The 21,704-nt window shown below is 43.4% G+C and overlaps 1 protein-coding gene across 3 annotated transcripts in view; it reads right to left on the reverse strand.

Annotated features, from left to right (window-relative positions):
* Positions 1–21,704, reverse strand: part of PACRG (PARK2 coregulated) — a 497,709-nt gene that overhangs the window by 475,748 nt on the left and 257 nt on the right. For all 3 annotated transcript variants that reach the window (XM_019549985.1, XM_019549986.1, XM_019549984.1), the window contains exon 2: positions 21,354–21,516. In XM_019549985.1, the coding sequence (XP_019405530.1) occupies positions 21,354–21,500 (147 nt within the window). In that variant the 5' untranslated portion in view covers positions 21,501–21,516. The remainder of the gene's footprint in view (positions 1–21,353; positions 21,517–21,704) is intronic.

Here is a 21,704-nt window from a genome sequence, read left to right on the forward strand (position 1 = left end):
AGTCTGCAAACAACACAACACTGGGAAGGACAATGAATTCACTGGAGGACAGAAGCCCAGTTCAGAAGGATCTCAACAGACTGGAAAGCTGGGATGGAGCTAACACAAGGAAGTTCAGTGCTGACAAATGCAAGGTGCTGCACCTCGGGAGGAATAATAAAAATACAAATACAAAATGGGAGACATGTGGCTGGATGGCAGCACTACAGGGAAGGATCTTCAAGTCTTGGTAGATCACAGATTCTCCAGCATGCTGCAGTTGCAGAAAAGGTGAATATGGTTTTGGGATGCATCAACAGCAGCATTAGGTGCAAGACATGGGAGGGGATATTGCCTCTACTTGGCACTGGTAAGGCCTCATCTACAGTACTGTATGCAGTTTTGGGCTCCAAATTTAAAAAGTCAGAAAGGGTGCAGTCAGGTGATAAAAATAATAAAGGGCTTAGAAGGTAAGTCATGAAACAAGATGTTGAAGGATTTAACCATGTTTAGCTTGTGGACAAGGCACATAAGGCGGGTGTGACAGGCTCACGCTTGACACAGTTGCCAATGGGCCACAGGTTTGTCCCACCCCTTGGGTCATATATCATACCTAGGACTATTCACCTGCCATGACTTTGTTGTTTCCACTGGGTGAACCTTCACTTGCCTGGAGGTGGTCATCAGTGGTTCCCTGATGGTCCAGGTATGACTGTATTGGTGTGACTTCTGTGGGGCTCCTGCTCCCCTACACCCCACACCTTTCCACTCCAGTGTTGTAATCAGCCCTGGTGATGCCTCAGCATGATCATTTGGCCTTCTCTTCTATGCTAGGTGTCCGGCAAGAACTGAGATGGCGAGGATCCTGTGGCTGCCTTTTATCTTCAAAATCATGACTAAACAGGTAATGTAACTTAAATGTTTGACTGGGCAGCCAAGCCAGGCAATGATGCCTCCATGCTGAGTGATCCATTTCTTGGGTGTGGGTTGGTTTGGTGCCTGGTGCACCCCTCACTCGCCCATTGCCTGGCCCCTATGCTTCCTGGCAGGTTGCCCTTCTCGCACACGTTCTTTCCAGCCTAGCACTAAGCTAGGTATGGCATCATCTTATGATGGGCACCATGGCACCTGAGCAGAGCTTGCTTTCCCACTAGCCTCCTGCTGGGGTGCTCCAAGCCCGCAGGCATACTGCTGGGCATGCAGTGTTGGGAAGCCTCCTTGCTGGGGTTCTTTGCCTATTTTTCACTTCAGGCCCCCCTGAGATGCCCTCTCCTAGCCCCATGAGACTTGGGTCCTTCTGCATGGAGTTCTCTGTGCATGGCTGGGTCCTGCTGCATCCAGGGTGAGGCACTCACCAATTCCATCAAGAGGGAGAGTGTCCAGCTGGGTCCCCAGTGCTCTGGCAGTGGGGTTAGTGTCTGGTGCTTCCTTGGATATTCTGGCCGTGGGTAGAGCAGCCAGATTCCTTCTGGTGGTAAAAGAAATGTTCAGTTTTTCCCTGGACATTTCAGCAGTGGGAAAAGCTTCCAACACTTTTCTAGGTGTGCTGGCCTTTGGGAAAGCAGCTGGATCCCTTCTGGCAGTGGGGAAAGTGTCTGGATCCCTTTCAGTGCATTGTCTCAGTGCATGCTCCCACTACCTCCATCTTCAGGCCTCCTCTTGGTTTTTCCTATAGAACTCAATCCTCACAGCGCAAAGGAAGTCCACAGGAAATGTAGTCAGAGGGCAGGGAAGCCCCTTTGGCTCAACAGGGAACTTCTGGGTATCCTGAAACTTAAAAGACAAGCCTACAGCAGATGGAAAACTGGGAGCACGACCAAGGAGAACTACTTAGCACTAGCCCATACCTGTAGGGAGCAATCCAGAACAGCCAAAGCAGTAACCGAACTCAGGCTAGGAACCGGAATCAAGGATAACAAAAAGTCGTTCTTCAGATATGTTGGAAGTTGGAGGAAGAACAAAAGCAACATTTGCCTACTGCACGATCAAATGGGGCAACTGATGTCTGACGCCCAAGAAAAGGCTAATCTCCTAAACGATTACTTTGCATCAGTTTTCTACCTGCCCAAGGGGGTCACACTGTCAGAGAGGATGCAAAGCATCCAGGACTCAGGAGATGGGCCCGCAATTGATGTAAAACAAGTGAGATAATACCTCGAAGGGCTTGATATCCATAAGTCTGCAGGGATGGACTACAACCGAGTGTCTGAAAAGAGCTGGGCGATATCACAGCATGCTACGGCCAAGATATTTGAAAGCTCATAGTGCTTGGGGGATGTACTGGAAGAGTAGAAAAGAGCCAATGTGGTTCCAATCTTCAAGAAAGGAAGGAAGGAGGATCCAGAAAATTACAGACCTATCAGTCTGACGTCCATCTCTGGAAAGATCTTGGAGTAAATTATCAAGGGATCCATCTGCAACAGGCTAACGGAAGGCAATCTACTGAATGCCAATGAACATGGTTTTATTACTGAAAGGTCTTGCCTGACCAACCTCATCTCCTTCTATGACCAGGTGATACATTGCCTGGACAAGGGAGACAAGGTTGATGTCATTTATTTGGATTTCAAGAAGGCCTTTGACTAGGTCTCCCATGAATTCCTCATGACCAAGCTGGGGAACTGTGGCCTCGACCATCCCCCAGTCTGATGGCTGGGGAACTAGCTCTGGGGTCAGACCCAAACGGTACTAGTTGATGGGAGCAAATCAATGCGGTTCAAGGTTACCAGTGGAATCCCCCAGGGCTCAGTGTTCATGCCAGTACTCTTCAACATCTTCATTAATGATCTAGATTTGAGCATCAGGTGTGGATTGGCAAAGTTTGCGGACAAAACTAAATTATGGGAGAAGGCGCTCATGCTGGAGGACAGACTGGGGATACAGGTGGACCTGGACACTCTTGCAAAGTGGATGGACCCAAACCTGATGGCATTCAATGTATGGAAATGCAGGGTACTCCACCTGGGGAGAAAAAACCATCATTGTACTAATAGGCTCAGCTAATAGCACCATGACCAAAAGAGACTTGGGAGTCTTGATTGACCACAAGATGAACATGAACCACCAATGTGATGCCATGGCTGGCAGAGCAAACCAAATCTGGCATGCATCCACTGATGCATTTCAAGCAAAACCAGGGATATCATCTTCCCACTTTACTCGGCCTTAGTGAAGCTGCAGCTGGAGTACTGTGTCCAGTTTTGGGCCCCACACTTCAGGAGGGATGTGGATAAGCTTGAGAGAGTCCAGAGAAGAGCCACCCATATGATCAAAGGCCTAGCGTGCAAGCCTTACAAGAAGAGGCTGAGGAACGGAGAACTCTTCAGCCTGGTGAAGAGAAGGCTATGGGAGGACTTGGTGGCTTCCTATAAGTAGATAAGGCAGGTGCATCAGGATCTAGGAGAATACTTGTTTAGCCCTCTTCCTGCACTTTTTTTAACATAAATTAACCCTTTGCAACAGTAAAGGACATTGGGCATTGAAGTCCCCTCCATTACCTGTGAAAGAGAGGTGGGAAGACAAAAATGTCCCCAGTGCCTAGACACTACAGTGGTAGTAAATATGTTAGGTTAAAATATGCTAAGGTTAGGGTGTTGTATCTTGTGTTAGGGTTGTCTATGTAGCTTTGCTGAAATTTAAACAATGGATTTGTCTGGGTGGATAGGGATGGTTCTGCCTCAGGGACACTAGATGACCTCTCAAAGTCTCTTCAAGCCCTACTTTGTCTTTATGACTCTATGTCTTCCTACTATTCTAATAATACCATATATGTAAAAAAAAACAACCCAAAAGACAAATATACCCCTAATTATTGTATGCACAGACCAGTATGTTTATCCCTTTAATTCATGTTGTTTTCATTACTTAACCAAATCCTGATTGCCACGTAAAAAGTACTCTGTTAAGACTCTACTATGCCTCCAGGATTGCAACTACTCTAAAGGGCAATTCCTTTAACACATCAGAAACTATAAACTTGCTATTTATAATAGCTGCAAATTTCAGTGTAACCAGCAGTCAGAATGTAACTAAGAAATTCAAGATCTCTACACAGCAGCCCCTCAGCACATTATGCCCCCATGCTGGACCTTCATGACAAAGTACTTTATCTTGTCTGACATGTATTTTATCTAAGAAATGCAGTTAGCAGAAGACAGTAAATTTTCTAGCAAAAATAATGCAAGTATACTATCAACATGGAAACCCACGACAAACTGCTTATATGTATCAAATTTATCAAGGATTCCACTACCGCTGGGAGGTACCACTCAATTTTTCATACCATGTTTGCCATTGTACGTCTCAAAAAGTATCTAGTATTTTTTCTAGTACAAAACGATGCTGTTGTTTTCTGGCTTTATCTTTACTGGCATTTTATAGAGGTAACAGAATTTTGCATCCAAATAAAAACATAGAGTGGGTAAAAGACACTAAACAATTTTTAAAGGCCTTCTCTACCATTTAGTGCACTGATTCTGCCTATGAATAAATTAAAAAAACAAACCTTTTTTACAACATTTTCAAGTGATATAAATACATCTCCTCAAATATTCAAGTATTTTAAAGGTCTTCCAAGTATACTTTCACCTTTAACTCCAGATGTCATGATAATAATAATCCATTTTCTACTCAATTAATACTTCCTCTTGTCTGGCTTGCAAAGTGACAAACATTTTGGCCCAATTCAGCAGAGCAATTAAATATGTGTCAACTTTAAATACGGGGCTTTTCTCATGAACATCAGAGATATTGGGCCAGCCATAAAACACAACTTGGACAGATCCAGAATGATAAAGTAGGTACCAAAAGGGAGATAAAACAGAATTCAGACACCTACCTTATAAAAGAAGCACTCTGGAACACTGTTCTAGCAGCCAGATAACTAATTAGACACTTAGAACAATTTGTTACCTACGTCTTAGATTACAGATGTGCCAAAACTTGGATTTCTATGCAGAAGTACTTTGGTCTGAGCAACCAGCATTTAGCTCCCACCAAAACTTCTTTGAAAGCCAGGTAAGTGGAAGACCAGTGCCTGAATTCTACCTCAGTCCCTGGAGAAGCCCAGAGACAGATGTGCTCAGATACATCTGTTGCAAATCAACAGTATTGAGTTTGTTCTGAAGTATATCATGCATTGTCATCTTTACTCAAAGACAATGGTGGTGCTGGGCATGGTGGTAGCATATAGACTGGTCTTTAGGGTATTCTCCTGAGAGGTAGGATATCCTCAGACAAAGGAAAAAATTGAGCCTAGCTTTGCTACTTGTTGTGTAGCTACTGTGTTTATAATACACACACACACAGAGGATCCAGAGCCCGAAATCCTCTGTTCAACCCTCTTCTAAAATACCACAGGGACAGCACTGATTTTATATAGATAGAATACATATACATACATACATATAGACACACAAATAGATATACACACATACATATATACACATACCTATATATATACATACACATATATATACATACATACATACATACATACACACACACACACACACACACACACACACACACACACACGTATATATATAGTCAGTGCTGTTCCTGTGGTGTTTTAGGAGAGGGTTGAACAGAGGATTTCGGGCTCTGGATCCTGCATAAGGTACCTGAAGGTTTGGCTTGACGAACTGCTCCTGTCCTCAATGTTTTCCTATTGACCTGTCCTACACAGCTGCCAGCTAAGGGCAGTGATTTTAGGTGATTCCAAAGTCAACAGGCTGACTGCTTTGGACCCTATTCTTTGGCACCTAATTCTCCCTAAACATTATGTGGGGAAGTCAAATGCCTAAAATCAGGGTTCTGGATTCGACTCCAGAGACCAAGATCCAGTGCTCCTGCTTAAACCCAGGGGTTTCTGGCTAGAGGGTCTTTTCCCTTTGCTCAAGGTCAGACCGGATGCCATATTTAGTCCTCTTCCTGCACTTTTTTGAATAGTTAAGCACTGCAGCACTTAAGTCCTTTATTGGATCACACAACCAAGATTACTTAAATTATTAAATGGTTTGTTCAACTAGCTCAGATGACTTACCCCTTTTCTAGATCCTCAAACCCTTACATAGTTTCAAAATCATAAAAACTGTAATATATATCTCATATATACATATGATCTTAAATAATTTTAAATGTGATTTTTAATTCATAAATATATTTGACTATGATCTTCAAGATTCTACTTTGATAACAATTTGTACCTTATTACATATCAATGTAATAAAATATCTATGGCAACATTTGAAACATTAAACTGAAGAAAGCAGAAAATTCAGCATTTAAGTTCAAATTACAATATTAGCACAGTGTGCACAGACCTTTTATTATTTGATTGCAATTATAATTAATATAATTATTAATATAATTGTTATTATAAGTAGCAAGTTTGTAGTTTCTGATGTGTTAAATAAATATTATTGGCTCCTTAAAGTCACTCTGCTTCTCAATTCTTCCATTGCAACACTTGGAACAAACAGAGAGAGGGGGCAAAGGTAACTTTGTCACATTGTTCCCTGTGTATTCAGGAGTCATTTGGCTGTTGTCAATTAATGAAGCTTCAGGACTCCTCTAAATTATATTCTGATTTCCTTAGTCTCCTATGGGTTCTGAGAAGCAGAAGGACAATCTATGCCCTCTGGCAAATGTTAATATATTTGTGCAATTGCGATTAGAGGATTGTATACCTAAACCCCAAAATCAGGTTCTCTGACAAGCATGCCTGCCATACCAGGATGCACAATTTTTAAAATCAGGCATAAAATTCCTCTGATCCAAATCGCACAACTCCTGCAACTGCTGGTGCAGAGAGGCCAGTACTGGGACTTGGTCCCTGATGAAGGCTCCCCGCCCACCACTGAAGTAATTCTTAAACTTGGAGTCTCATTAGTATGTTTTTGGTTTTGGAACATGCTTTTGCATGTAAGTAGACAGGGCATGATTCTTTTCTCTTGTGCCAAGACTTACCACTGCGGTAATATAGATAAGCTCATTAAAGTCAGGGAAAGTTTTTCCCTTGACTTCATGTGATAACCATTATTCTCTACACATTCTTGACTAATATAACAAGTGACTACTCCAGCTGTATCAAATAGACTATAGAATAACAACAGCACCTCTTAATGGTGACAGTAAAAAGAACCATCAAAACTCCGTCAACTTCAGGGACAGGTGCAAAATGTCCCTTGTTAAAAATGTTGGATTATTATTCAGAATATTTTTATCTGAAAACTGCAACATATATTCTTTGTTTCTGCAGTGGATACAACATTGCACCAATTACTAATTCCCACTCCAATGTACTGATCTAACAAATACTGTTGTTGGTAAACAACCAACCTGAAATTCTCTCAGATCATGAAGCCAATGAAAGGTCAGGTATCTGAGTTCCATGGTAGTATTTACTCTACACAGTTTAAAATATCTGTCTTACTGCAAAGTTGATAGAATTCTCAAAAATTTCTGTGAGTTATATTTAAAATAATGGGTTAGTTAAAATATCCTATTCTTTACTTCATAAAGAATGGATTAGCAGAAGTCTTGAAACATTATTGTCCTTATGTTTTAAAATCAATTTACATTTAGTTCCTCTAAGTACAAAATGTAAAACCTTCTGAATCCTTTCTCTATGTAAAATATTCTTAATAAAATCAATGAAATTGTTTAAGACAATAAGAAATGTCAATCAAAGACTTGAGATGGGTGCTAATTGATAATCTGCTTATTATCCACTTTCAGTCATATGACTAAGTTACACAAGAAAGTAGTGATTCAAAAGTGTAACAGATTTTCATATATAAATCACCATGCATTGTTTCATGGCCAAGAATATTAAACAAATCTCATCATTATGGTTATAAAAAGATCAGCTCTCTCTCACTTCTATCCAAAATTAAGGACCATTAAAAAAAATCCTAACACCTTTTGAAACAGGACCTTGAAATAATATACATTTTTGTTGGAAATACAATACGAATCTAAGTTCTGGTCAAAGACATGATGATCACTAAAGAACTGTTTTTTTTCTGAAAAGAACAAAAGAATCCCTCTAGTTGTCCTCAGCTGGACCATCTTGGACACACAAGGTGCTTGTACATGTGACAATGTTACCATGTACCTGTGATGAAAAATTATCTTTGTGTGTCTTAATGGTGTCACACTTTACACGTATGCGAGTTTTGGGTGTTTTAAATGAATTTGCATTGTCACAAACTAAACCACATCCCCATGTAGTTTAGTTTGCAACATTGCAACCTAGAGTGCTGCAGCCATTAATCAGTCAGCTCACCTCTCGGCTGCAGGACAGGCAGGCAGGCTCTGCTGAAAAAAAATTATTAGGCCCTCGCCACTTCTGTCTTCAGCAGGTGCCTATGGCCACCAGGATACCTGGAACAAAGGAAATGGCATGGCTTGCCCTTGGGGCAGCGCAAGAAGATGGCAGGAGGGTGGCTGGATGTGTTAGAGGCCTGAGTAGGTAGTGGGGATGGTGCACTGGAAGCCCAGGTGAGCTCAGGGAAGAGCTGGATTGGGTGCCTGTGAGCTGGGGCAGCACTCGGCCTGCTAGCAGCTCGCCTGGCCAACCCTAAGGTGGGGCATTGCTGTGAAGGGAAGGGCCAGAGCCCTCCACAGCTCAGGGATGGTTCAGCCACTACAGGACCCCACTTCTGGTCCCCCAGCTAATGCCTCGGGAGCCGCTTTTTGTCTTGCTGCCTGAGTTCCACCCCATCAGCCAGAGCTGGCAAGTGCTCGTAAAGCATGCCAGTGATGGAGGCAGGATTTGCCCCATAAGTGGCTGTACTACCCAAGTCAGCTCGCCTCTCTTCTGCGGCATCCCTGCCACTTCAGGTAAATTCTTAGTAGTTCTCTTCTGACTGCCACATCCATCCATAGCATCTGATGAAGGAAGTTGTTGTCTCTGATGAGAATACACACATACTAAGTCAACTTAAAATAAGGTGACTTAACTAAGTTGCCTTAAGTTAAGCCACACTACAACATACACAGATACAGATCCTTGACATGGAGGCAGCCATTTAGGGTACAGACATAAGTGCATCTCCCAGCTATAACTCAGAATGTGTTCTGAAAAGTGTTCTGAGTTACAACATTACCCCAGACCAAACAGAAAAAATTTGGTCTGGTTCCAGTGGGGAGGAGAATCTAGCTGCTGGCTGGGAGCCTGCAGTCAGGTTTCCTTAGGAATGAACATGGCTCTCTGCCAGTACTCACTGTTTTTAGACTTGGAGGAAGGAAAGGCAGTGGAGGGGGCTGATTTTTTTTCATATTAAGGTACATATTAAGGTCATAGTTCCATAGTTCCTACAGTACATTCTTTTAACAAGCTTGATAAATTTCCATTTATTATTTTCTAAACTTGAAGTAAACTGGAGAAGGAGCTCATAACACATTAAGAATGTAAACAAACTAAATATAAATATGCTTTATATCTAAAAATGTAACTAAACTAAAAAAAAAAAACTTTGCCTCTCACACTAAAAGTATATATGTTCACGTCAATCCACAAAACATCATTTCACCTTTTCACCACTTTGTGGTTTTAAAAATAAAATCAAGCAAAACAATAACACATAGATGACTGGAGTCACTTAACTCAGATCTAGTTCACAGGAAAAAAGGTTCATTAAAGTCTCTATCAAAAGTCAGTAACTTTTGAAATAATAACATTTTTATGGCTCAACAGATCTAGTGATCTGTTTTTGGCTTTCCAGGGAATCACAAGCTGTATCAGAGATTACTAGGAGGTCAGGCTGTCAATTAATCATGGTTAACACACGATTGACATGTTAATTGGTGTTTGTGTTAATTTTTTTAACACATAAATCACACATGTGGTTTTGGAGCCCATACCCAGGCTCTGCTCCATGGCCATCACCACTGCCTCAGGGCCACTCAGCAGGGTAGCAGTGCTAGTGAAAGGACTGCAGGGTGCTGGCTTTAGGCTTCAGGCTGCTGCAGTGGTGGGGAGGGGTGTGCACAGACACAGACACAGATACAGACACAGATGAGCAGCTGCAGCCTGCATGCAGCCCCGAATGCAGCCCAGTGGTATGTAGAGTACTGCCCAGCAGGTAAGTCTGTTGGAGAAAAGAGGCATGGGGAAAGGATCAGGCAGGAGGGCAGATCAAGGTCCCCACAATGAGGGAGGGAGTGTGGTGGGGGCTGGGGTGGGTTGTGAGATGGAGCCATGGGCAGCTCATCCAGGGATGCAGGGGGAGTGTGGCACCTGCTGCTGCGCTCACCCCCGGGGAAGGCATGGAGGGCACATGACCCCTGGATTTGTGTGTGGGGCATAGGTGGACTGTGGGCTGAGAGCTGGGGCTCTCTGTGCTCTGCTGTCTTTGCCCTGGGAGCTGCAGGCTCCTGGACATGCTGCACATCCTGCCTGCCTGGTGGCATGAGGCACAGAATGGTGTCACGTAGCTCCTGGGACAAAAGCAGCAGGGCACAGAGCCCCGAGCCCACAGGCTGTGTCTGCCCTGTGCACAAATCCAGGGGGCATGTTTCCCCACCATGCCTCCTTCAGGGATACATGCATAGTGGTGGGAGCCATTCCCTGCCATACCTGGCTCCATCCATGACCCACCCCAGCCCTGGGGCCCCTTTCACTCCAGCCCCTACCCCACTCCTGCACTGTGGGGGCCTCAGTCTGTCCCCCCTTCTCTGTCTTCTTCTCTACAGTCTTATCTGCTGGGCGGTGTTTGTATGTGTCTGTGTCTCTGACCCTCACTCCCAAGCCACAGCCCCGCCAGCCCTGCTGCTGCCTCTCACTCCTGACCCATAGTACTCTGCATCCTGTCAGGGCATGCAGGAACCTCCACCCTAGGATCCAAACCCCCCACACACGCCCACACCCCAACCATTCAAAGTAGCTGCATAATTTTGCATAATTTGAGGTTTTCTGCACATAAGTTTGAGTTTTTAGCAGTGCAATTAAAATCGCAAATAATTGTGACTAATTTTTAATAATTTGGCAGCCGTACTAGGAAGTAGTTGTCGAAGAGGGATTTTTAGTCTTCCATGGAACCAGGTGAGCAACACTGCGTTAAAAAAATACTGATTGCTGAAACTATATTTTTTCTTATGTATATAGGTAATTTGTGGTAAACTTTCATTTCACTTCTAGTTTCTGAGCCATTAGGATTGTACTGAGCCTATATTTTGAAGACATTTTTCAAATCAACTTAATTTGTTTAATAATTGCTGAAATGCTCTTACAATTTCTTGCAATTCCAGGTACTGGGATGCAATAAAATACAAGGCTCATATTAAAATCACAAGATTTTGCAACATGAAAATAAGAGACTGCTTCTACGTATGTTGTAGTAGGCTTGGAGCGTTGTAGCCGCAAGGGTCCAGGAAATATGTGAGAAGCAAGACTACCCTTGCTTCTATATATGTTAACATCAAAAACTCCTAGTATAGCATTTGCCTGTTTCTCTCTGGGGATGTTCTTAAGCTTTGAAAATTTGCACGGTGGGAGAAATGAATATAGTGCAGGATCAAAAGAAGCATGTTAAAGTATAATTCCTCTTCCGACCAGCTCCTGATGTTTCATGAAACCCCCCTGAATGGGCATCTCCCCCCACTTTTCCTTTGCACCTATTGCTGCTCCTCAAGCACTATCTATGTGCCCTAAGTGGAGGGGTACAATTAGTGCATGTAAATAAACTCCAGAGTGTATTGCTCTGGAGGTTTTTGATCCCAGGCACGACACTTGAATGTGCACCCAGGAGTAGTTAACTATGGAACAAGCAGCCCCAGAATTTATTAATGCACAGCATGCGTAGCACAGTCAGAGCAGCCCCAGCTGGCAGAGGGCCTCTGGGGGTCAGCCTACCAGCCTGGAGCTGCTCCAACCAGACTCAGTGTGCTGCAGAGGGCTGACTAGGGCATAAGGGTGCTTCAGTGTGGGGACAGCCAGCAGGCCATACTGATGCACCCTTGTGCCCCAGGCAGCTGGGTCAGAGTCTACACATGCACTGCTGCGCATGATAAAACTCTTCAGCAGCATAGTACTTGTATGTACAAGTACTGCCCTGCTGCAGAGTTTATTAGTTTCCTGCACCCTAATTAGGAACACGCAAACTGCTGCTCACCTCTGCCTCACCCTGCAGGACCACAAGGTCTCCAGTCTCCTCCATGGACTGGTTGGGGCCCCAGGTGGTGGTGTGTGGCATGGGTGAGGACACCATTGGGCCTCTCATGCCGGCTCTCTGGCCCTCTGCATGACTGTCCCTGGATCCCTCTGCATCACTGGGCCTGGACAGCTAACCGCAGCACCTAGCAGAGGCACAGTGTGGGACTAGGAGTCTTGCAGTGAGGCGATGCCACACAGCACCTGTGGGGTCCAGACAGGCTGCTGGGGTTGGATGAGGGCAGCTGGAGTTGGCCCCAGGTGCTGGCAGGCCTGGCAGCAGCCTGCAACCCTGGGTAGCACAGCCCTGGCAGCCATGTGGCACTGCGGTGGCCAGCAGTTGCCCCAGACTCCATGCTCTTGTGCCCCAGGACCAAAAATGCCGGCAGGCTTTTAAAGGGCATGTGGCTGGGCCCTTAGATGCAGTCTTCTTCAGATAAGTATACTAGCATTTGTTGTTTTTAGGCATGCAGAGTATTTTCTCAGGTGGTATCCGGTTGCTGTTGCTTTTAATATACAGCCTGCTGGAGCGTATTTGTTTTGAAAGGCCAATGCTAGCAAGCCATCTTCTAGATCTTGAAGGCAATGCAGAAAGCACAACTTGGATATGTATTCAGCAGCAAAAGCTTAGAAAGGTTTATTGTCACCGGATAGCACACTAGTTGGTCTGATTAGTAGTCAGTCCAACTTGGTAAAGCTTGTCTTTAATGGGTAGAAACACCATACGTTATTCATGCTCCCCTAGGTCTCTGAGGGACAGGTCTCTGAACCACTGTTTTTATACTTGCATGCTCCCCCCGCCCTCCCCTGTCTCATGCCAATTCTTATTTCTCTCCCTGTTGAGATGTCCATCTCTACTTGTTTTCCTTGCCAAATTTATGCACCTGCACTTGTCTCATCAGTAGGTTCTAACTTTTACATTTGTCCTTGTTTTTTAGCTGATTTTTTCCCCCTTCACTGTCTTTTTGCTCATTAGTGCATTTTAATTTTTTTTCTTTCTTACTGGGTCATATAGCAGTCAGGAGGCCCCTTTCTCCCATACCGCTTTTTGGCACCATATCTTAATATAGCTTAACATAACTATGGCCTAGTTATGTAACTGGAATTCCTACAGCATTATAAACTGAAAGGATGATCATTAATAGTTCTTAAGTCTTCTATTTGTACTTGGGGAGGGACAACTGAAAATTCTGATCTGTCTTCATTTCCCCTGCCTCTTCTGGATAAAGGCATTGATTTGATTTTTTTTTCTGCAGGTCCCATTGAAGCAAAGCAGTTAAGCACACACTTTTAAATACTTTGCTAAATTGCAGTCCTATCTGCCTATTGTTCTTCCCTTGTTGGTTTCCAGATTAGTGAATAGTGTCATCTATATAAATAATATTTGCAGTTACACAGGTTGGATAGTAACACATGTGGAATATCAAATCCCATCAGCTTCAGAACATTAAACCACCACTAAGTTAGCAGTGGAGCTGGGAAGAAATCTCTTGTATAAACTGCATTGCAAGAAAGTTCTCTTTAGCATACAGTAATGACTACTGTCATAAGGGCAGGAGTAGATAGGTTAAGGTACTTGCAATGTCTCCACGGGCATGAATGTAAACCTCATTCCAGTCTTGTGTTAAAGGCCATTCTACTTAGACATAAATGGATGCCTGACCATTCAGACAAGGAAGACAAAGGTGGCCAGATGCATCGCTAAACACAACACGCCACACCACAACACTGTGGAACACTGAATACACAAACTGGCATGCCTTTAACCTAGTGTTTCTCAAGCAGGATGCCACAGCACTCTAGGGTGCCCTTAAGTCCTTTCAAGAGTGCTGCAGGTTGCCATACAATATTAGCATTGTTAGGTGTGCAAATATGATTCACAAGATCAAACCAGAGATTTCAAATAGGAATCCACAGTGTTAAAAACATGATGACCTGTTAAGACTTTCTGCATTCCTTGCAACAAAACAATTGCTCTATTATTTTTCTACAGTCAAAAAACAAATAGAAACTCAGAGCTGGCATTTTCCAATGGGATGCCTTGCATCTAAAAAGGGTAACTAGACTTGGGTGGACCTTCAACCTTTTAAATTACTACTATCTTAATGATAGTATATAAACTCTGTAGGCACCTACTTCAGAATTCTCTGAATGCATACTGTCCTGTCTCTGCACATGCTAGAAGGGTCACATATTTAAACAGTTGGTGTCCAGGAAGAAGGTAATCCTCTGCCAAAATCCCCTAAGAGTCCCTATGTGATTGTCATGCTGAGCCACAGGCAGCCAGATCTGGTAGTCACCCAGGGTTAGGAGAAGCAGCCAAGATCTGAGGAGAGTGTATGTAGTATGAGTATAGGGAAGCAAGGAAGCCAGATCTATCTCGGAAACAGAAGCAGAGATCCAGAAGGTTGAGCAGAGCATGAGGTCAGGAAGCTAGTAAGGTCAGGCATCCAAGAGATTGGACCAGATTCAAGTCAGGAAGCCAAAGAGTCAGACTAAACTTGCGGTCCACGGACAAGCTGTCAGATATCTGGAAAAATCTACCAGAAAGCTAGTAGACACATAAGCCAAAGATGCAGCAACCTAAGTACAAGGTTGAACCTTTTAGCCCAAATATTTCTTCTTCCAGGTCAAAGTTTTATAATGGAAAAGGTGACCCTGACTTGCCACACCAGTGGCAGTGAATGGATGTGTGGCAAGAGCCAGGTGGAGGGTTCTGGCCACCTGACTCTGCCCTAGTGTGCTACTGAGGAGGTGGAAGACCAGGGTGAGTGGCTCTGACAAGCAGGTCAAGGCCACGGCCCATTTTCACAGCATGCATAACATATCCAAGCAGGATCGGACCCTTCATGAAATACAATTGTGACTACTTTCTTTTAAAGCAGGACAGGACAAGACTGTGCTACTCACCTTTTGTATACTTTTTTACCCAAATCCAAAATTACTCTGAATTTAAGATAACTGCCCAGCGCTTAGTTTCTGTCCCAACCACCTGCCTCACCCCAAACTACCTGCTTCTCCCAGTATGCGCATGCTCCAGGCTAGCCCCTGTGGTGCCTGTACCCCTTACTGCCTTGCTCCCCACTTGGTGTCTGCTCCCCACTTGATGGCTATTCCCTCTGCTTAGCATTCCTTGCCACTTGGCCCTGGTCCTGCCTCCCTCCCATGCCTGTACTCCCTGATGTCTGCCACTCCTCACAACACCTCCATCCCAGGCACTTGTCCCTGGTCCTGCATGCCTCCTGCACTGCCTTGTCCCAGCTGCCTGTCTGTCCTGTTTCGTGCTCCCACTGCCTAGACCCTCACCCCCACCCATCACCACTTACCTTCCTCTTGCAGCTCCAGCTCCTGTTAGAGCCCCACTCCAGCCTGGACCAGAGAGCATGAAGCATGTGCTACTTCCTGCCTCAGCCCAGCCACACTACAGCTGCTGGGGTGGTGGCAGCTTCCGCCCTATCACTGGCCTTGGTTGAAGCTGCAGCTGCAGCGCCCCACTCTAAACCTGAATCTAAGATGAGGGGCTCTTTCCGCCCTCCCTAACCCCCATGTTGAATGAGAAAGAAAACCTTGTCTCAGATTTGAGTAAATATGATAGTACACTACTGGTTACTACAGCACTTGCCAGGAAGCAAGAAAACCAAGTTAAATGACCTTGCTCAGCATGAAGGGACACAAATCTTTACGTCTTACATTGCAGGAAAGTTTCTTAAACTTTTGACTACAGAATAGGCTGGATGGAGAAGGAGGCAGCCTCCATTCCTGATGTTGAACTTGGTCTAATCAGAAGCTGCTTTAATCACAAATATTTTACATATTAGATGGGCACCACCACCTTCTCTTTTGACTGTGTTATACAATAAAATAGGGAGCTTCTCTCAGCTTTTTTGCTGTTTTGTTTTTGTTTATTTTGGCGAAAAATATTCACAAACCAGTTCTTGGAAAAAATGACCTGAGATTCCCAGACTCACTTGCAGGAGAATGTAGAAAATGTTGGGAATTTTACCACAAAGGTATTTCACTGAGTTGTTATACCTATAAGGAAGTAAGTTCAAGCCTTGTTCTGAATTTGAGTAAAGTTTATTTCCAGTTGCTGTCAAATGTCAGGTTTAAATGGATAATGAATCTTTTAGACTGAGGCAAAGATGACTGGATGTGATTGAGCCACATCACACACTAGAATGTGGTTGACTAAGCTTTCCTTAGCCACAAGGCTGATGTGCCACTTTCACCTAGGTGAATTTCTAACTCCTGGGCTTTGTCTAATGATTTGATCTACTGTGCCCAACATGCATCTAATAAATCTGAAGTTCCATTTTCTCAGAAAAGATATAGAAGCTTCTAGTTGCTGCAAAGATGTAGGAACAATATCTCACTATCACTCCAACACTGCCTGGCCTTCTTTTCTGAGTCTCTCTTGCAAGGCAAAGAAATTCCTATCGTTTCCTCTACTGTCATATGTAGCTTTTGTAAGCAACAGCAGCAGTAATATAAAACTGCCAAGTTTCTTGACAATTTCCCACAGAGTTCTGAATATCAGCTGCAAAATTGATCAGAATCTTGTTAGTATCAGTTTGCTTCTGCTGATCAAAGCAATGAGTAGTTGTAAATGGAATGGTTTCGTCTCTCTGCAGACAAGGAAGACAGTACCACACTGTTTTAACATTCTGTTAAATTGTTAAGATTTGGAAGATATCTTCATATTCTGGTACCATGACAGCTAAAACCTTAAGTTATTTACGCCTTCCAGGCAATGCTTCTTATTTGCTGTAAATTGAACAAATATTTCAAGCCCTGCTAAAACTCTTCAATTTCTGGACTAAATTAAGCATCATTTATATATCCCTGGATATACAAATGCATGCAAATATCTAAGTGAATTTGATTTGTCTGGAAAGGAGAAAAGGCTTTTAAAAATTAATCCTTAAACTCACTGAAGTGGTTATAGTCTGTTGTGCACATCTCTAGAATTAAACAAGTAGTAAGATAAACCCCCCTCCTTTTTGTCTACCAAGGTCAAACATACATACTTTGCTTTTATTAATAAAGAAAAGTTGTTTTAAAAAGACTTTACAAGAAGTGGATATATTTCAGTGTATTCAGACTGTTGGGAAATACAGTGGGAAATAACTTTGACTGATGAGCTACTAATAATTAATAGAAGGAATGAAGTTACCATAATAAGGGGAAACAAAATGTATTATTAATTGAAGCAGATTTTAGATGATAAAGATGCAGTATATAGACTAAATAGAAATAATGTTACCTGGCGTCTACAACCCCATGTGTCTGCTGAAAGCTAAAAGTGTCATTTTGGGAACTTTGCTTGGGGGTTTTTGGTATGAAAACAGGATAGGGAGATTGTTTAGAACAGACTGCTATGGCAGGGCACATGGGGTACCTGCCATTTCAAGAGGTCAGGCAGTCTACGAAGATGCTGGCGGTGCATACCAGGGCTAATTGGTGGTCAGCTGACCCAGGGAGCCAGAAGGTGACTCAGCCTGATAGAGGGAGTCATCTGACTCATGCTGGGCTTAGAGCAGGCATAAGCCCAGGCCCTGAGACAAGCCAGCGGTAAATTTGGAGCCTGTTGAGAAAACTCCACCTCCACAGGCAAGCTGTAGCTCCACAAGGTCAGCTTGGAGAGTACAGAAGCAGTCTGGAGGTTTGGGGAGGAATTAAGGGGAGGAGGAGGTTCTTAGAGACCCAGGGAGGGGTCTGGAGCCCAGAGCGAGAGGCTGAGAGGGTAGGACCAGTGAAGGTCCAGGAACTCCAAAGGAGGGATAAGTGAAGAAAATATCAGTCAGGATACATTTGTGAGGCATGGGGCATGGTATAGGGAAGGAATGGAGCCATGCAATTAGCCCATACAGCAGTGACCACAGGCACCTGGGCTTCTTGCAGATAATGAAAAAGAAAAAAAAAAAGTGATTTACCAGAAGAGGCAGCACATTACTTCAACTGGATCTGCAGCATCTGCATAGATCGGGCATTTCAGCAGGGCTTTTTGGTGTTTTTAGCTAAAACTCTTAATCAGCTATTAAATAAAAGCCCCACTAAAGCACCCAGTCTCTACAGATGTTAGGCAAGCTGGGGCTAACTGATGCACTGCCTCCTGTGGGCGTGTGCTAGGCTCAGCATGGCAGCATGGCATGTTTAAAGTACCTTTTTTTTTAACATCTGCAGGTAGCTCTGGTGGTCATTTGAAAGAGCAATTTGGGAAGTCCCAGGCAGCCTCTCTCATAAAAGTGTATGATATCAAGACATGACGGACAACTGAAGGGTGACTGCCCAGAAATTAAGAGCTGCAGGGACTCCAGGGGCTTCACGGCTACCCCTGGAAGTTCACCCTGCCACTTCTATATCAGTGAATCTCAGACTGCTGTGAGATTCTTTTAAGGGTGATGCAGGATGCCATACAATATTAGTACTGTTAGTTGTGCATGTGATTCACATGATAGACCCAGTGGGCATTTATACACATGCTCTGGGAGGCGGGGGTTGGGGGTGCTTAAATTACAGCTGCTGTAACTAAAGCATCAGGAGCATCATGTGTATCAGCATCCCTGCACTGAAAAATGGCAGCAGGGACACTTTAATTAAAGCTTATCGAATGAGCTTTAGTTAAAGCACACCCAACTGTCATTTTTCAGCAAAGGGATGCTGATACACATGACAGTGGATTCTGCTGGAGCATGTCAGTTACCACATTCCAGCACAGGTCCTATGGGTTATGATGTGCTGGAATCACAGCGTGTCAGAGCAGCCTCAATGTATGTGGATAAGTGCCCAGTGATTTCAAACAGGATTCCATAGTACCTACTGAAAACACTCTGACCTGTTGTGGTCTTTCTGAGCTCCTTCTAAGAAAAGGCTTACTCCATTGTTTTCCCATTGTAAAATAAAAAGAAAAAAAAAGAGTAGAAGCTAGAAGCTGTCACTTTCAGAGGGGTCCCAAGGGCTAACAAGGGGTGCCTTGGGTCTAAAAAAGGTTGAAAACCATTGATTTAGATATGATAGAGTACAATCTAATCATGCAACAAAGTATACCATAAAAAATAAGACCTTAAAAGTGAAATTAAAGCAGTGGTAGAAAGTTTAACAATTGCCAAAGTTGAGGAAACGGAGACAAGCAGGATGTGAAATCCCTCCAACTTTTCCAAAATTTTGTTCTGGTACATTAAAAAGATTTATACATTTACATTCACTATGAATGACCTTAATGAAACTAACAAGCATTCAATTAAATGCCTATATTTGCAGGAGTGTAAGCCTACATTTTTACATAATAAGACTGCAGTCTAAAGGAGGGCTTTTGGATATTGCCATCTGATAAGTGTTTACTACTTATGTATTCTAGAAATCTATTATTAAGCCTCCCCAGTCCTTCAAAAAGGGGACTCAAGACTTGATATTTCAAAATGAAGGACACCCACAGATGGCTGAAACCTTTCTTTCTTTTCATGTTTCTTTGCTGGATCTAATCTAATACTTTCGTAAGCCAAAAGGACATCTTTTAAACAGTTGAAGCACATCATGTGAAGCTTTACAGAATGGTAATTTATGATCAAAATATAATAATGTATTTTTATTAATGTTGCCACTTATATTTTTAAGAGTTACATGTAAAAATGAAATCTAATTATGGAAAACAGTTTTTTCCCCCCAAAAGCTGAATTTGTCTGATTTAACTGTAAATATTAAATCACATACATTGTACTATATGATAGTATGTTAGTGCTAGGAAGAGCTTTGCTTTTAATTACTGTTGGCTGTAAGATTATTTAGGACCTCTAGAAAGGGAAAATCTTACTTATCAGGTATTTTCTAGAACAAAATATTTTTGTTTATATTTAAAGTAGACTTGCTCATGCTTATTTGTCAATATTTGCTGTATATAGTGAATTCCAGAGACCTGTGAGAGAAGTCTCCAGCATTTCTTTTTCTTTTCTCCAGGAATACAAATATACATTTTAAAAGAGAAAAAAAAGAAGACCATTATATACACCTTGAATTGTACCCACAAGCAAACAAAAAGCCAGTCCAGAGATTTGAGCACAGATGTTGTGTACTTGTAATAGCTCGTTCCACTTGCAAACTGAGCAGCTGCATTCTGCACTAGCAGAAGCTTTGATTTTTATTTATTAAATTTGATGGGAGCAATCAATTAAAACAATTATTGCAAAAAAGCTTCATTACAAACACAGGGCCCAATTCTGGACTCTTTACTGATGGCAGCCATCCCAGGATCTTCAGTGGAAGTGTTTCTCTAGGGATTATTAATGAAAGTAAAGATTACTGGATCCACCCGTAGGTCATCTTCATCCTAAAAGCTATCAGCTGGAGAATTACATCCATTTTCAATGTACTATTCACAAGTATTGTGCAAGCTATTTTTGGAAGTTATTATTAAAAAGTATATTTTTCATTATCTTCATGGTTATTTAGTGATGTTCAACTGTTTCTTTCCCTCACCTTTTCCTAGGGGTTTGCTAAAAATACATTGGGTTAGCTATGTTAAATAAAAATACACACTTAGTACCATTACAACATTATTCACCTGAGGCTCTGAAGCATGATCTACTGTACATCTCCTGTCCCCTGTCTCTCTGGTCACCACTGGCCCTGCCCAGGCCTTGGGAGTCACCTGGGTGCCGAGACAGATTTTTGCCATATGATTTGACATTTGTCATAATTGCGCTGAACAGCAACTTGAGAAGAAAACATTTTTGTGCCATGCTTTTGCACGGTACGATCGAGTGCATGCCCTGTGGATACCCTGGCCCTCTGACGCAACGTGAATGGCCGACGCAAAACAATATTGTGCCACAATGGCGCCGACTTGATGCATTACAAAGCTCAGGAGCAAACCCTCTAGAGGGGACATCTCTTCCTTCACATGGGCTTTTCCCAAGGCCTGGAGGCTCTATCAGTGACCACCAACCTCCACAGTCAGACCTGCCAATCCCACACAACCTTGTGTCAGGCACTGTCCCCAACGCTCTCTCAATACGTCTTTCATGGGCACATGAAACTAAACCAGAAGTGCTCAAACTCCTTGGCCTGTGGGCCACATCTGAACATGAGGCAACCCTTTGGAAGCCCCAGTGAACGCTGCCATTGTTCTCCCACTGCCCAACCTCTGGCCCCGTGGGGAGCACGTTGGCAGAAGGCAGAACCTGGCGGACACACCGCACAGTCGGGCAGGTGAGCAACGTACCACGCTGTTCTTCATCATGGCCTTGACAGTGAAGCCATCGCTGACCTGTGGCTTGGCTTTCTTGGCAGGCCCCAGTGGCAGCGGCTGTTGCAGGGGTAGGTGCCATGCCTGCTTCAGGGCACAGGCACCCTGCTGCTCCACCACCATCTTGCCCCGCACCTTCCTAAAAGAAATAAAAAGAAAGTAGGGATGAGAAAGGAACCTGAGCAAGGGTTACACTCATTGCATTTGGAATAAATCTAAGTAATTGTACATTAAATGAACAAAACAGGGATGAGAAAATTTTCAGCCAGATGCAAAAAGAAGTCACCCCCCACCACCACAATGGGATGCCCCCCCAGAATGGGATGT

This window comes from Crocodylus porosus, unplaced genomic scaffold (genome assembly GCF_001723895.1).
Source record: "Crocodylus porosus isolate Cpor-Errol unplaced genomic scaffold, CroPor_comp1, whole genome shotgun sequence".
NCBI lineage: Eukaryota > Metazoa > Chordata > Crocodylia > Crocodylidae > Crocodylus > Crocodylus porosus.